General features: G+C 40.1%; 1 protein-coding gene across 2 annotated transcripts in view; it reads left to right on the top strand.

The window, feature by feature from the left end:
• Positions 1 to 17,762, top strand: part of slc18a2 (solute carrier family 18 member 2) — a 59,421-nt gene that overhangs the window by 37,012 nt on the left and 4,647 nt on the right. For both annotated transcript variants that reach the window (XM_068053381.1, XM_068053379.1), the window contains 4 exons: positions 1,543 to 1,621; positions 1,966 to 2,017; positions 3,003 to 3,066; positions 4,311 to 4,430. In XM_068053381.1, coding sequence (XP_067909482.1) covers positions 1,543 to 1,621; positions 1,966 to 2,017; positions 3,003 to 3,066; positions 4,311 to 4,430 — 315 coding nt within the window. The remainder of the gene's footprint in view (positions 1 to 1,542; positions 1,622 to 1,965; positions 2,018 to 3,002; positions 3,067 to 4,310; positions 4,431 to 17,762) is intronic.

The raw sequence follows: 17,762 nt of genomic DNA on the forward strand, positions 1-17,762 counted from the left end.
AATCTACTCAAAGAGAGTGGGTTTATGTTCTCACCAGAAATACCCACCAGAGGAAATCTTCATTAACATACTCATCATATTGCCACATCAAGTAATCAGGGCAATTGTGCTGGAATTTGGGTTATCAGAGCCAATTAACCCTTTAACCTTTTATTCTCAAGTTTAAAAATTATTCAAAATGATAACACTTATTGGTGACAGTGGTTATACTTTATGCAGTATAATTAAGGCTTGAGACCTACTAATACATGAGCAGTAATATCAAAGCACAACAGCATTATCATTATGCCATGGGTAGGAACGCAATCTCCATCTAACTACTGCATGGTCATTCCCCAGATAATATCACATCAGTCAATGCAACACTTCAACCTCTACCATCTCAACGCTCAGGGAATCCCTTCTTATACTTTCTTTATCCAGCAAAGCCTTTGGAGACCAAGTTAACCTAATCATTACCTTGCTATTATTTGAATGGCCCAATTACAAAAGATGTCACTTAACCATCTGCCTACCCAAGCCAGGTCAAACTCTCAAGATCTCTGGCTTGCCATGCTCAGACTCCTATCAGCTTGTAAACATTCCAATGCCAAGCTTGACTAAAGCAAGAAAAACATGGTGGCCTTGGTACTCGGCTATTTTGCCTCATCTCTACGTACATCTGGGCCTCTGAGATTCTGTTAAGGTGCTTATATTTAGTTCTCATGCAGCAGCCTGTCTATTTTCATACTTTGTTAGATTTCTGAAGTTTTCTTTTTTACCATTTGGTCAATGAAGGCACAAACCACAATTCCTCATCAAGACACCTCTCAACTGTCTTTACGCACAGCATATCACAAGCAGGATTAAGAATATAGTTCAATGCAAGCATTATCATAGCACAACTAATGAAACCTCTAATTTACAGTCAGTCATATTACTGAAGTTAGTTTTTGTTAATTAGCAAGAAAACCTAATGTAGAGATTTCCCAGGATTCTTACAATTCTCCCAACAAGAATTAACTCAAAATTTCAGAACTGTGCTATAATTGATTTGTTTCCTATCTAGTGCATTGTTTACTTGTAAACTCCTATCTTTGAACAAATTTACACTTTAAGATTTGTTAAATTCACACTATCAGCCTATTGAAGTGCACTAATCCTTCATTTTCCACCTATAAAGTAAAATTTATGCTGATAATTCATGGCACGGGATTTTAAATGTTTAGCAGTTAACCACACAAGAAAGTATTCATGCTAATACTGATTAGTATTAAGTAAATATGCTGTTCAGCAAGCAGTACACTTTCGCAGAAGAAATCTTATATGGTATAGAAGCAACTGGTTAAAGAAAAAGACAAGTTTTCAAAAACTGTATCAGTATACAAATATTATTCCTGTCCTTTTGTTATTCTAGCTAAACCTTCAGCAGGAAATTAGAACTGTTTATTCATACTGCAGCATTTTATTGCCTTTACAGTTATCAATACCTGCTTCTTGCAGATTGTGATTTCATTACATTTGAGTGACATTAGTACTGATAAGCTTTATTTCGGTTTTCAGGCATTGCTTTTGTTCCAGCAAGTGTCTCATATCTAATTGGAACTAACATCTTTGGTGTCCTTGCACACAGAATAGGCAGGTAGGAAATTACCTTGTGAACCATTTATCGAGCATGTAGGTCTCACAATCTATGCAATAGATTTTGATGACTTTACTAATAAAAACAGATCAATAGATATCCAGTGGTTCCTGTCTCAAACTATATTTAATAATCTAATGCCCTATGTGTCTGCTTGCTCAGGAAATGAAATCACATGGGTTTATTTTATGAAAGAAAATTTAGAGGCTTGGCAGCCAGACTTAGCCTTCTCTCAGACAGCAGTCATATTAAGGCAAAGCCAGCTTCTGAATATGAAAGCACTTGAGTGGTAAACATCAACAGTAAATCCTGCCAACATTCACGAGTTCTCATCTCTTCCTCAGGTGGTTGTGTTCTCTTCTTGGGATGATAATCGTTGGAATAAGCATTGTTTGTGTAAGTTTAACAATAATAAATAATGGGGTTATCAAATGACTTGCTGTGATGGTGAGTTTGCTCGATGTTTATTTCACTCACCTTTTACTAAATATGGCATGTTTTAATTCCTGAAATTTAATAACTTTTAAATTTAATTAAGCTTCTTCAATTAATCACTGGTATTTTAGCAGTTCATTTGATGTAGGCCATGGTCTAAACTACAAGCAACAACCTAGGCATAATTTCATTGATTTGAACACTAATAAATGCATTTAATGTTGACTGAGTTTTGTATACACTATATTTCCCTCTTAAAGGAAAATTTTAAATATAAATTTATAATCTTGAAAAGAGCGTAATGAATAACCATGCTTATGCATGTATACATGCAGACAATCATTATTTTTGGCAAGAATTAACATTCATGAATATAGAGCTAGAATTTGCAGTCAACGGCAAAAGGAATGGCAATTGCTGCTGACAATGAAGAAAGCTGCGCATCTCTTGGAACGGATTTCCCCTTTCCCGCGTCAGTTTAAATCTGACGCCAAGTCACAGGGATCTCCAGGTGTCCAGTAAGAGTGATGCCATCAAGCAGGGTAGGTAAGCAGCCAATCAGATTGAAATATTCTCCCAGACAGCAAATCAGGAAATAAAACCACTGAATCTCCACTTTTAATTTTAAATTTTACAGTTAGCAAAATAAATGATTGGGATAAACACATGGGATTAAGGTAGAAACTAAAATATCAAATTTTTTATAATTATAAATGCGTGCTATTAGTATTAAATAAAGATGTTAGAATTGCAGAATGGGACTCAAAATGAGGACAGCAATTAAAGTTAAGGATAATGCTAACAGTTTCTTCTGATATGATATAAAGGAAAAAGTAGTTAGAATTGTAAAAGAGATGGAGCTGAAGCATTTATAAAAGAAATTTCAGCAAGAAATTGAGAAAATGATTTTACAAGATAATTAACATGTCTGCTTCATTAATTACAGGTACCGCTTGCCAAAAATATATATGGACTCATTGTACCAAACTTTGGAGTTGGTTTTGCTATAGGTGAGCAAATATTTGTTTAAAAGACAATGACTTCTTAACTAAAGGACAACAGGCAGAACACCATATTGAGAAAGAGGATGCTGTCTAAAGTTAAGATCAGCCCCAATCACAAATGACTAAACCTTCAGCATAAGTTAAAAATACAGTCTTGCAAAGTATCATAGGGTACAGTAATGCTGCTATGGTGCATTGATGTGAAGTGGCTTTGTGTCCCTATCAATGCAAAAGTAACAGTAAAAGGGAGTATCAAGCCCCCAAAACCATGAGTTGTGAGCAGCCATCTTGCAATGAAGATACAAGATATTATGCTTCATGTTTATGCATCCAAATTTTAACTCCATATTTAAAATATTAAACTCCACCCCCCACCCTTCCAAAAAAATTAGCTTGTCACAACCCTAAACTTAAATAAAAACAGAAAATGCTGGAAATACTCAGCAGATCAGGCAGCATCTGTGGAGAAACAGAGTTAACATTTCATCAAATTTGTTCTTATTGTTTGATAATCAGCAAGTAGGCAGATAAGTACCTGTTTGTAATCATGAAATATGAAATTTTCAGCATGTTAATACATATTTTAATAATCTTTCAATTTTTTATGGGATGTGGGCATCGCTGGATTGGTCCATCCCTAATTGCCCTCGATAAGGTGGTGCTGAGCTGCCTTCTTGAACTGCTGCAGTCCTTGGGGTGTAGATATACCCACAGTGCTGTTAGGAAGGGACTCTGAAGGAACGGCAATATAGTTCCAAGTCAGGATCCAGTGGCTAGGTTGATGCAGGGTGGTCTGTCCAGTTTATTCCTTTACTTACACTTTGTAGCAGTTTGAGTGGCTTGCTAGGCCATTTCAGAGGGCATTTAAGAGTCAACCACATTGCTGTGGGTCTGGAGTCACATGTAGGCAGGTCAGGACAGCTGATTTCCTTCCCTATAGGGTATTAGTGAGCCTGATGTGTTTTTACAACAATCAACAATTGTTTATGGTCATCATTAGACTAGCACGAGCTTATTCATTCCAGATTTATTAATTGAATTCAAGTTTCAACATCTGCCGTGGTGGGATTCGAACCCATATCCCCAGAGCATTAGCCAAGGTCTAACTAGATTATTAATCCCGTGACATTACCAATACGCCTCCCTCACTTTGATCAACTTGTCCTTTTTTTTTAAATGCTTCAAGTTATTGGAGTACTTATTGCTTACACCTGAGCTGCCATCTCTAATCAATTAATTTTTCCTTTTAGGAATGGTAGATTCCTCTATGATGCCTATAATGGGTTACCTAGTGGACTTGCGTCATGTCTCTGTGTATGGAAGTGTTTACGCAATTGCAGATGTGGCATTTTGCATGGGGTTTGCATTGGGTAAGTTTATACAACACTCTGTTGGGAATCAAAAAATAAAACTGTTTAAAACTTGTTTGAAAGGTAAAAAAAATCAAAGAGTTTGCATTCATTTAGCACTAAGTCCTCAGTGACAAGTATTGCACTTAATATTGTTAATTGAACACTAGATGGCCCTAGATGGGAACAAGCATATTGTAGCAATTACCCTTCAAGGTCTTTATATGTTGAATGTTACATTCAGAGAGAATGTTCCAGACAGTCTGAAATAAAAGCAGCCATTACATTGAAGGTTTATAGTCACACACTTCACAACAGATGAGGTACTTTTGAAGTGTAGTTGCTGTTGTTTCGGAGGTAACTGCCGCAGCCAATTTGTGCACAAGTTTCAGCAATGAAGTAAATGATTAGGTAATCTGTTTTTGTGGTGGTCGACGGATAATTGCTATCCAGGTACCTCTCTAATAATGCAAAGTAAGCTTGCTTGACAATGTTGCAAGAGAGATGAAATGCCATATTGTTCCTGTAGAAGGAAAGCATAGATGTCCACATTGGGCTATTGGTTGGAAGTTCATACTCAGACATTGTGTTTATTGAAGGTTTGTAGAAGTGCTAATGCTATGAACCTCATTGGATCACGCAGTCATCGATAATATAAGCACTCAAGTTTTATGTAGTATCCAAAAGACACATATACTGACTAGTCTGAAATGTTCAAGTAATTCCTGTATGACCAGGTGAGAAAGAGATCTAGGGTTCCCTTTCAGCCTTCACCTGGTCTTACTGTAACAGGGTTTAATTTTAAACACACAGTGTTTTACGTCCCCTTTGCTGAATTCTTGTTCACTGCTTTCCAATTATAAGGCAAAGAAACCAGCACAACAGGCTTTCTTAGGTTTAAAGAAGTTGAAACTCTAATTCGGTTGACGCCTATGGATACATGATGCGCCCATGCTAGCATGCATACATGGTACACACATGCAAATAGAGACAGAAAAGAGCAGAAGAAAAATAAAGTGGAAAAGCTTGAGGCAATATCTGAAGAGCTGTTGTTACGGTTCTTCGAGCTCACTGTAGAGTCCTTGATTGTAGGTAGATCTTGCTTTTCATCGGGGTCCAGTATCCTCCTTAAACCTGTTCGCTGTAGGAGACTTTTCTCTCTTGGGGCGCATGTGTCTTCAGTGGATTCAGAGGCTTGTGAGAAAGAGATGGGAGCAGACAGGAGAGAGATCTTCTCAGTCCAGGAGCAAACAGACTTTCTTCCAAAACTGTTTGTACAAATTCAAAAAACTCAGGTTGCCCAGCAGATTAGTCATGTGACTAGCTGGTTTGACCATGTCCGTTTGTGTATTCGTCCATCTTAGCAGTCAACCTGGAATGCGAGCTCCCCCACCTTCAATGTCTGGTGATCAAAAGTCCGCTGTGGGTTGAATGTCAGGGAATGGCTGCTTTGTCCTTCCAAACACTATCTGTTAATATGCAAATGTCTTTTCCAGTCATGGCTGATCTGTTTAACAAGTCCTCCCCTCACTCCAGTAACAGTTTAAAATCAATGTTCATGACAAAATTAAAATGTGCTTCATTCTTGGCAGGTGGGGGCCTAGCATGACACTTGTATATGGGAGAAGTTTGGACAGAAAGATATCAACTAATCAAGATCCAATGGTCCAATGGCTCAAATCCAGCCCACAGTTGCACAATTTCCTTCCCTGGTCAAATCAGCTTAACTATTGCAAAGCAAACGAGAATCAAGAATGGGATTAAAACCTATTCTAGAATTCGGTGTGCCATCCCCATCTTGTTCTTGCTTTTCTTCATTAGAATAATGCATATCCTACCATTGGGAAATGTGTTTAGATTATTAGTATTAGGACATGTCCCTAGATGGGTAGAGCCTTTATTATTCATAAATACTTAAAAAAACAGCTTTTTAAACATTAATTAGTTGTTGTGGAAAATAATACCTTGTCTATAGTGTCAAACAGAAGATGAATTTTGAGAGGTTTGGGGGGTGGGGGGGAAGAGAGCTCTATCAAATGTTAATCAGGAAAACAATCAGTAAAATTAATTATTTTTCCAAAGCTAATCTTTAAGCAAGCCTATGGCAGCAGAGCAGCCAATGAGCTGAGATTCATTAATGTAGTGAAGTTAGCTAATTCAGAACTAAACCCACTTGTTTGACGTTTTTTCAAGCTAACTAGATGTGGAGCTCGAACCAGCTGCTGAATATCTAATTCACAGTTGTGCAAAAACATGTCAGCCCTATAACTGTCTCTTACTTAGGGTATTCTAACCCTACACACCCAGTGAAAACTGGGTGGGTAAGCAGTTAAAATAACCGGAATTATTTACCTGCCTTGGAACAGCCATCACCCACGATTTTACTCTGCCTTTCTGGACACCCCCACCCAAAGACAACAGTGTTCTTCTCTACATATGTATGTTGAATCCTGATCATGTCATCTGGATCTGACTGCAATCTTAACACAAACCTAAGTGGGGAAGCAGCTCAGACCAACCTGGGACAGAAAAAGATCAGTTCTAGATGAGATGGAAAAAGGCAAGAGTTTAGTTTCTTGCATTGGACAAGGAGAGGCAGGAATGCTCATGCGGGACCCACAAGGAAAGATTAGACCTCTCCTTCCCAGCAAGAGCCCCATGAGATGGCTATGCTTGCGGGAATTTCCACCACTCCCTGTTGACTTCCAGCCTGGGATGGGAGGTCGACCAGTGGGATTTAAACGAGACCTGGCCATTGAATCAGCTAGGCTTCACTCTGGGGGTGGGAAATTAACTTGCCAGCAAGGTCTTCCACCACCATATAGTTTAGCAACTTCTGTTAATTTTCTGCACAGAGGCTCTGGTGCTGTTGAGTAATTGTTAGAGGGTAGAGGGGCTGATTGAAGTTCCCCCCACTCCAGATGCACACAATACCTGAACAGCCTGCATCAATGGAATAGAGAAGTAGAATGGCTGGTGCCAAGTTTGAATTTTTTTGTAATCATTTTATAGAGATGTATATATACATGAGAAGTTATCTGTAGCCCTGTAGGTTTGATGTATGGTGGATTACAGAGGATAAAATGAGCCGTTTATATAATTTCATTTACTGCTGACAGAAAGTTAAGGTGTCTTATGCACCTCTGTCAATATATACATACAAACATACGAATTAGGAGCAAGAGTAGGCCAATCGGCTCCTCAAGCCTGCTCCACCATTCAATAAGTTCATGGCTGAACTGATTACTCCACATTCCCACCTACCTCCGATAACCTTTCACCCCATTGCTTATCAAGAATCTATCTACCTCTGCCTTAAAAATATTCAAAGACTCTGCTTCCACCACCTTTTGAGGAAAAGAATTCCACAGACTCACGACCCTCTGAGACAAAACATTTCTCCTCATCTCTGTCTTAAATGGGCAACCCCTTATTTTTAAACAGTGAACCCTAGTTCTAGATTCTCCCACGAGGGGAAACATCCTTTCCACATCCACCCTGTCAAGATCCCTCAGGATCTTAAGTTTCAAACAAATCGCCTCTTACTCTTCTAAATTCCAGCAGATACAAGCCTAGCCTGTCCAATCTTTCCTCGTAAGACAGCCTGCCCATTCCATGTACTAGTCCAGCAAACCTTCTCTGAACTGCCTCCAAAGCATTTACATCCTTCCTTAAATAAGGAGACCAATATTGTACACTGTACTCCAGATGCGGTCTCATCAATGCCCTGTATAGCTGAAGCATAACCTCCCTACTTTTGTATTCAATTCTCCTTGCAATAACGATAACATTCTATTAGCTTTCCTAATTATGTGCTGTACCTGCATACTAACCTTTTGCAATTTATGCACAAGGACACACAGATCCCTCTGTAATCTCTCACCATTCGATTCACTCTGCTTGATATCAAGAAACAACTAAAGGCACTGGATACTGTAAAGGCTATGGACCCTGCCAATATTCCGGCAATAGTACTGAAGACCTGTGCTCCAGAACTTGCCGCGCCCCTAGCCAAGCTATTCCAGTATAGCAACAACGCTGGCATCTACCTGGCAATGTGGAAAATTTCCCAGGTAAGTCCTGTACACAAAAAGCAGGACAAGTCTAACTCGGCCAATTACTGCCCCATCAGTCTACTCTCAATCATCAGTAAAGTGATGGAAGGTGTCATCAACAGTGCCCTCAAGCGGCACTTACTTAGCAATAACCTGCTCAGTGATGCTCAGTTTGGGTTCTGCCAGGGCCACTCAGCTCCTGACCTCATTACAGCCTTGGTTCAAACATGGACAAAAGAGCTGAACTCAAGAGGTGAGGTGAGAGTGACTGCCCTTGACATCAAGGCAGCATTTGACAGAGTATGGCATCAAGGAGCATGAACAAAACTGCAGTCAATGGGAATCAGGGGGAAAACTTTCTGCTGGTTGGAGTCATACCTAGCACAAAGGAAGATGGCTGTGGTTGTTGGAGGTCAATCATCTCAGCCCCAGGACATCACTGCAGGAGTTCCTCAGGGTAGTGTCCTAGGCCCAGCCATGTTCAGCTGCTTCATCAATGACCTTCCTTCAATCATAAGGTCAAAAGTGGGAATGTTTGCTGATGATTGCACAATGTTCAGCACCATTTGCGACTCCTCAGATACTGAAGCAGTCCGAGTAGAAATGCAGCAAGAACTGGACAATATCCAGGCTTGGGCTGATAAGTGGCAAGTAACATTCGCACCACACAAGTGCCAGGCAATGACCATCTCCAACAAGAGAGATATATAACCATCTCCCTTTGACATTCAATGCACTACCATCGCTGAATCCCCCACTGTCAACATCCTAGGGGCTCCCATTGACCAGAAACTGAACTGGAGTTGCCATATAAATACCATGGCTAAAAGAGTAGGTCAGAGGCTACAAATCCTGCGGCGAGTAACTCACCTCCTGACTCTCCAATGCCAGTCCACCATCTACAAGGCACAAGTCAGGAGCGTAATGGCATACTCTCCACTTGCTTGGATGGGTGCAGCTCCAACAACACTCAAGAAGCTCGATACCATCCAGGACAAAGCAGCCCGCTTGATTGTCACCCCATCCACAAACATTCACTCCCTCCACCACTGACGCACAGTGGCAGCAGTGTGCACCATCTACAAGATGCACTGCAGAAACGCATCAAGGCTCCTTAGACAGCACCTTCCAAACCCGCGACCTCTAACAACTAGAAGAACAAGGGCAGCAAATGCATGGTAACACCACCACCTGCAAGTTCCCTCCAAGTCTCACACCATCCTGACTTGGAACCATATCTCCATTCCTTCACTGTTGCTGGGTCAAAATCCTGGAACTCCCTTCCTAACAGCACAGTGGGTGTCCCTACTTCACATGGACTGCAGCGGTCCAAGAAGGCAGCTCACGATCACCTTCTCAAGGGCAATTAGGGATGGGCAATAACTGCTGGCCTAGCCAGCGACGCCCGCATTCCATGAATGAATTTTAAAAAATGCTTCTTTTTTATTCTTTGTGCCAAAATGGATAATTTCACATTTTTCCACATTATACTGCATTTGCCAGGTCTTTGCCCACTCACTTATCCTATTTATATCTCTTTGTAGCCTCATGTTCTCTTCACAACTTACTTTCCTACCTATCTTTGTGTCATCAGCAAATTTAGCAACCATACCTTCGGTCCCTTCATCTAAGTCATTTATATAAATTGTAAAAAGTTGAAGCCCCAGCACAGATCCCTGTGGCACACCACTCATTACATCTTGCCAACCAGAAAATGACCCATTTATGCCTATTCTCTGTTTCCTGTTAGCTAGCCAATCTTCTATCCATGCCAAGATGTTACCCCCTACACCATGAGCTTTATTTTTTGCAATAACCTTATCAAATGCCTTCTAGAAATACATCCACTGGTTCCCCTTCATCCACAGCACATGTAACTCCCTCAAAGAACTCCAATAAATTGGTTAAACTTGATTTCCCTTTCACAAAACCATGTTGACTCTGCCTGATTATCTTGAATTTTTCTAAGTGCCCTGCTATAACGTCTTCCCTAAGACAGATGTTAAGCTAACTGGCCTGTAGTTTCCTACTTTCTGTCTCTCTCCCTTTTTGAGTTTGCTATTATTCCAATCTAACGGAAACTTCCCTAAATCTGGGGAATTTTGGAAAATTAAAACTAACGCACCAACTACCTCACTAGCCACTTCTCTTAAGACCCTCGGATGAAGTCCATCAGGACCTGGGGACTTGTCAGCCCGCAGCTCCAACAATTTGTTCAGTACCACTTTCCTGTTGATTATAATTTTCTTGAGTTCCTCCCTCCCTTCCATTTCCTGACTTACAGCTAATTCTGGGATGTTACTTGTATCCTCTATATTGAAGACAAAATAGCCGTTCAATTCATCTACCCTCTCCTATTATCCATTATTAATTCCCAGACTCACTTTCTATAGGACCAATGCTCACTTTGTTAACTCTTTTCTTTTTTAAATATCTATAGAAACTCTATCTGTCTTTATATTTCTAGCTAGCTTTCTCTTGTACTCTAATTTTACCTTCCTTATCAATCTTTCATTTATTCTTTGCTGTTTTTAATATTCTGTCCAATCTTCTGACTTGCCTTCCATCTTTGCACAATGATATGCTTTTTCTTTAAGTTTGATACTATCTTTAACTGTTTTAGTTAACCACGGATGGCGGGTTCCCCCCCCCCCCCCCCACCGGAATTATTCTTTCGCGTTGAAATGTACCCATTCTGTGTATTCTGAAACATCCCCTTAAATCTCTGCCACTGCATCTCTATTGACCTATCCCTTAACCTAATTTACCAGTTCACTTTAGCTATCTCTGCTTTCATGCCCTCAGAATTGCCCTTATTTAAGTTTAAGGTACTAGTCTTGGACCCATTCTTCTCTCCCTCAAACTGAATGCAAAATTCAATCATATTAGGATCCCTGCTACCTAGGGGCGCCTTAACTATGATGTCATTAATTAATCCTATCTTGTTGCACAATACCAGGTCTAGTATAGCCTGCTCTCTGGTTGGCTCCTGAACGTACTGTTCCAAGAAATTATCCCAAAAACTTTCTATGTACTCATCATCTAGGCTACCTCTGCCCATCTGATTTTTCCAGCCTATACGTAGGTTAAAATCCCCCATGATTATCGCCATACCTTTCTGACAAGCTGCCATTATTTCTTCCTTTATACCCCATCCTACAGTGTGGTTAATGTTTGGTGGCCTGTACACCACTCCCACAAGTGACTTCTTGCCTTTATGATTTCTCATCTCTACCCAAACTGCTTCGACATCCTCGTTTCCTGAACTTAAGTCATCCCTCTCTATTGCGCTATAACGTCACTATGATCTCACTGGCGTGTTACAAAGATTACATAGAATGGAGGTAATTTTCACTTTGAGCAATGGTGTGAAGTGGCCAATATCAAATCATCTGCCCATTATTGTCTGATTGTTCCCTATGGAAGTCAATATCAGAGATAAGAAAGGTATGAAACCCCTATTAATGTTACTATGCTGCCAGTATCTTGTGCCATCAGGTCTCCCATTATATTCATGGGTGAATTCAGCTTAGTTTATAGGTCAATCGTGCAATTTTAACATTACTATCATGTATGGACCTTCCTCTGATATTGGAGAGGTCTGCAGTGAGAACAATGAAGTTATCAGAGTAACTTTATAGTTACTAGTGAGTGCTAGTGAGGAGAGAAATGTTGGGCTGTGGTGAAGGACTAAGTGCAATGCTCCAGGGATCAGTGCCGGCCTCCAGTCTACATGCTCAATTCAGAAACAATGTAAATTGGTCAACTTTTCAGATACTACTAATGAGCAGTCAAGTTTGATAAAGCAATCACAAAGCTGCAGAAGGACATAGGAAAATTATGGTTGATTACATTCAACACAGTTAAGTGCAAGATGTTTGACAGAGAAAAAGAGATATTTAATAAATGGTGCCAAACTGATGAGGGAAGAGCTGAAAGAGAGCTACAGATGATAATGGATTTGTCAGGCAAACCTTCCAACTGCCAAGATTGGAGGCACACAGGATTTCTCCACATGAACAAAAACTTAAAATTGCAAGCCCTGACTGGAAGGACATTTGCATAGTACCAGACAATGTTGAAACAATGGGGACCCAGTAGCTGCTTCCCCAATACAAAGAAATGGTCAAACCAGTTTTAGTCAGATGACTAGCTGGCCGGAGCTTTTGAATTTGAACTTCCAATAAAGCATTTGAACTGACAACGCCATGTGCTCTTGAACTGAGAACATCTCCTATCCTGTCTGCCTGCTTCCATCTCTTCCCATGGAACTGAATCTCGTGAAAACACGTGAGACTCAAAGAGAGAAAGGTTTCTTACGTGAACAAGGTTTAAGACGACTACTGGGCCCCTATGAAACACAAGACTATATCTTCAATCAAGGACTACAGTGAGTCTGAGAAACAGTAACAAGATATTGCCTCAAACTGTCCTACTTATCTTTTCCTCTGCTGTTTTCTGTCTCTATCTGCATGTTTATATCCTGTGTGCATGTTAGCGTGGGCGCTTCATATATCCATAGGCATGAACCATATTAGAGTTTAAAGTTTAATACATTTCATCTTTCTCCTTTAAACCACAGAAATCCTGTTTGTGTTCATTTCTTTGCCTTAAAATTGGAAAGTTGTGAACAAGGATTCACAAAGGGGGAGCTCAAAACACAGTGTGTTTAAAAGAAAACCCTGTTACAATAAGACCAGGTAAAGACAGTAAAAGACCCCTGACACATTTCTCACCTGGTCGTAACAGATTCAACACTTAGGATGTTCAATTATTGTAGAGCAGTAATTAAAAAACTAAGAAAGCTGAGTTACATTGCCAAATCAGGAAAATAAAAGTCTGGGGCAAATGTGGTAGTCACATATAATTTTTCATTAATCACTTGAGTACTGCCTTCAACCCTGCTCAGTAAAGTTCAAGAAAAACATCAGAGCCCTAGAAGCAATGCAGAGATGGCCCATGAGGCCGATTGGTAGTATTGGAGAACCAAGTTAGGAGGAAAGGTTAGAAGTCGGTTCCTTCAATCTTGAATGGAAATGAATGAGACATGAAGGGAAAGGCTAATCTTGAGGACTATTTCAATTCAGAGAACATTTGTAGTTCAGGGGGTTTATAGATACAAACAATAAAAGGCAAATTCAGAGCTAATGACAGGAAAGAGAAATCTAACCACTCACCTCAAGTTTTTGCCATCCTTGAAATTTTGTTTATGCTCCATTTTGTACCACCATCACTCATGTACCAAGATCTCTGTGCAATGACGCAATTGGGTTGACCCAGGAAATTTGAGTGATAACAACAAATCAGCAGTCAGGCAGATTTAAATTGAGCCTTTTAGACATGAGTTGCGCCAGATGACGAAAATTGGTTCCCAATTTACCTAGAAGCAGGGTAATTTCCTGTCTTTTCCCCTTCCCCTTTCTTGAAAGAGGTGCAACACTGAACACATTTCAGTTCTTTGGCAGAATACTTGTTACCAAAGATTTTTGGAAAGTCTCTATCTTCTTGTTGCTATTATTATATTACTTATATATGAAGGATAATTTTCACAAAATCATTAAGTGCGGAGACAGCTATCAATGGCAGAAAAAAAATCAGAAAACAGTAATACTTCCCCATAATTTGGAAGAATGCAATATTCAAGTTAATGGACAATAGGAAGTGTTATCAAAGCGATAATCTGATCTCCGTTCAGATTATGATTGTAAATCTATACATTGCGCAAAGATGCTACACCTCTGCCACATAAACAGGATAGCTCTTGCTAAACATTATCCAAAACATTATCCAACGGAGGAGAAGCATCGTCATCGGAACTACATGTACAATTCAAAATGTTCAAAAAACATTCCTGAACATTTACTGTGTTTTGTTTTGGTCATTGTTCAATTCAGTGTTTTGTATTTTAATTCTGCAAGTTAAAGGCATTCCCTGGGGGCCAGGTACCTTTATTCTTGTGCAGTGCTCAACTCATTGACATCATGAAAATCCTGTCCAGTTGGAAATGCTGTTGAAGGACCTCTCTCCCATTTTGAGCGTCAGGGACAGCAATGAAGAGAGTTCTGTACAAAATGTCTATTGTTATCAAATCAAGGCTGACACTCCAGTGCAGTACTGAGGGAGTGCTGCACAGTCAAAGGTGCCTTCTCTCAGATATGTTCAGCTGAGACTCTGTTTGCCTTCTTAGTTGGACATTAGAGATCACATGGCACTAATTTGAAGAGCAGGAGGAGATTGCCCTGTGTCCTGGTCCAAACTCATTCCTCAATCAACGTCACAAAAATAGGTTATCTGGCCATTGTCACATTGCTGTTTGTGGGAGCTTGCTGTGCACAAATTGGCTGCCACATTTCCTACAACAGTGGCTACACCTCAAAAGTACTTCATTGGCTGTAAAGTGCTTTTGGATGTCCCGTGGTCGTGAAAAGCAAGTTTTTATATTCCCCTTTCTGTTAGGTAAGCTGTGAGAGGCAGCCTTTGAAGAATGATGGTGCATTTCAGGAAGGGGGAACAGGCTGGTGTGATTCCCAGTACAGTGAAGGCACGTGAAAGTACAGGTGTCAGTTTTCACAATACAACTGGCACTGTGTCACATTTTAATAAATAGTTGGTCCAATTGTGTCTTTCCCTATTTCTCTGTGGTGGAGCTTCACAGTCTAATATAGCAGCAATAACTTTTCCATACGGTCAGCTTCTCCTTTGAAGCATCAACACAGCAGTAAAAGAATGCCAAGACATCAATAATGAGACACGATGAAATTTCTCTTCGATAATACTTAAAAATGCAGAGTGATTCAAGTTGATAGTAAACAAACATCTGTCATAAAGACCGTCAGAACACCAATGCAAATCATCACAGGGTGATGAGTTCAGTTCTCGATCTCGGTCTCATGTTGAGCGGTGGGAACCAAATAGCCGACAGTTTTTTCACAGGGAAAAGGAGGAAATAATGACGGGAGAAAAGTTGTTCTCTTGTACATCTTCTTGTGGCCAGAAGAGAATGGCATTGAGAGAAGCCTGTATTAGATGCCTTACCTTCCATCTATCTTAGCTATGTGATAGGGAGAGAAAAAAAGAGAGATTTACCCACGAACAAATTTTTTTTGAAAAAGTGTGATTTTATTTCAATACATCACAGCATCATTATATTGCAGGTCTTTGCGAAAATCTGTAGCTCCTTAGAGCAGCATGGTGCGAAACTGCTGTGTGATATTATCAGCTCCCCATTAACTCTCATCAGGTAATGTGTAACTCTGTGAATGTGCACTTTCACAAAAGCCAGTTACAAATTACACTTCCATTTTTTAATATTGGAGAAGAGCTGACACTATAAAAAGAGCCTTTGACCCAGTTTCAGTTATACTGTAGGCACAAAGCCTGAAGCAGCCAGAATTATCTTCTAGAGGTGGTCTCAAGTGCTCCTGTTAAACAGCACGCAAAGGAAATCTATTCAAAGGTATTGTTACAAACAGGTGAGAAACTGGGTTCCCTCTCAGTCTTTGCCTGATCTAACCATAACAGTATTTAATTTTAGAAACACTGTTTTTAGCTCCCCCTCAGTGATTCCTTTTCACCGCTTTCCAATTGTAAGACAAAGAAATCAGACAGGTTTTCTTATATTTAAACATGAAAGATGGAAGTTTATTAACCTTAAACTTTAATTCGGTTAATAACTACAAATATTCGACGCAACCATGCTAGCATGCATATGCGATAAACACACGCAGATAGAGACAGGAAAAGTAGAAAAGAATAAAGAAGAAAAGTTTGAGGCAATAGATGGATTGTAGTTACAGTCCTTTGAGTTTGATGTCGTGTCTTTGGTTGCTGGTAAGTCTTGCTGTTCGTTGGGCCCAGTGCATACTTTAACTTGTTTCGATGTAGGAGTCTTTTCTCTCTTGAGGTTTACGTGTCTACAGTAGGTCCAGAGGCTTGTGAGAAAGCGAGAGAGGCAGCCAGGAGAGAGGCTGTCTTGTTCCAGGTTCAGTTGTAAACTGCAGCCTGAATTCAAACTCTCCCGCGAGCCCAATTCAAACAAAAGGCCTGCTTGGTTCTGCAATTGAAACCCAACAGAACCACATCCGACTTGAGCTTGACCGGCCAGAGTCCTCTGATTTTTTTCCCGCGCCCAACCCGACCCAACCACCGGAATGAATTTGATTATATTAAACAGGTTGTGCTCTACCTTGGATGGAATCGCTCACTGCAGACTAGTGCGGAGTCTGGATGCACGTTTCCCACCTTGACGTCCTGGCTGTCCACTGTGTCCAACCCGGCCCGAGCTCGAATGCTGGACCCGGAAGAGTGACCCGACCCCAACACATGTTGTTGGGCCCGGTTGGGTTCAGGTCGGGTTGCCATGCTCCAATTCAAACCTTCAAGTAGGTCAGCAGGTTAGTTATTTCAATAAACTCTCCTGCGTCTTTTATGGATTCCAAAGCTCTTGGTGGGCAGGTGTAGTGCTGTCTCCCACCCGACAAGGTGTGGATTACCAGTGCCCAGACCAATCTCTGTTAATTGAGTCAGTGAGCAATACTTTTGTCTCTCCAAGCACTGTCTTAGTATGCAAACATTCTTCCAGCCACTGCTAGTCTCTTCAAACAAGTCATCTCTCCACTCCAGCAACAGTTTAAAATTGATGGTCATATGACAAAATTAATATGCCTCATTCTTGGCAGGTGGGGGTTTTCATGACAGTATATTGTGGATTCTAGGTTGAATGTGCAGTACAATACAAGCAGACTAATTTCCGCTGAGCTGGTTTCTCCGGTTTAACAAATGTTTATTCTAACCAGAGCAGGGCTACTAATGTTTGCCTGATAACAGCTAAAATCATGACAAAAGGTGTGGATGAGAATGGACCATATGGCTCATTGATTCTCATTCCTCAAGTATATTAACTCTTATAAAGTATGGATTCTGATTGTATGTTGAATAATTCACTTTCGATAAAAAAATCTGTACTTGTGCAGATGCTCGACAGTTACTTTGGTTAATCAGCTGAATAATTTCAGTTTTTTTTAAATATAACTGTAAACAGACAAGTTGAATATTATTGGCTGAAGTATCAATTAAGAGCTGAAACTCCAGTAAAAATGATTGCCACCTTTTCATTATCACCATAAGGAGTAAAATCATTCTAGATAATGTCAAATTGTGGCTCATTTACCTACATTTCCTGCAACTACAGAAAATTTTAAGTAATGGGAAAGATATTCCTTTTCTCTGTATTCAGATATATGGATTATTTTCAATATGTTTAGTTTGGGAGAACAGCTTTTGTCTGTAAAAATCTTGT

The sequence above is a fragment of the Heterodontus francisci genome, chromosome 20 (assembly GCF_036365525.1).
Source record: "Heterodontus francisci isolate sHetFra1 chromosome 20, sHetFra1.hap1, whole genome shotgun sequence".
Lineage (NCBI taxonomy): Eukaryota > Metazoa > Chordata > Chondrichthyes > Heterodontiformes > Heterodontidae > Heterodontus > Heterodontus francisci.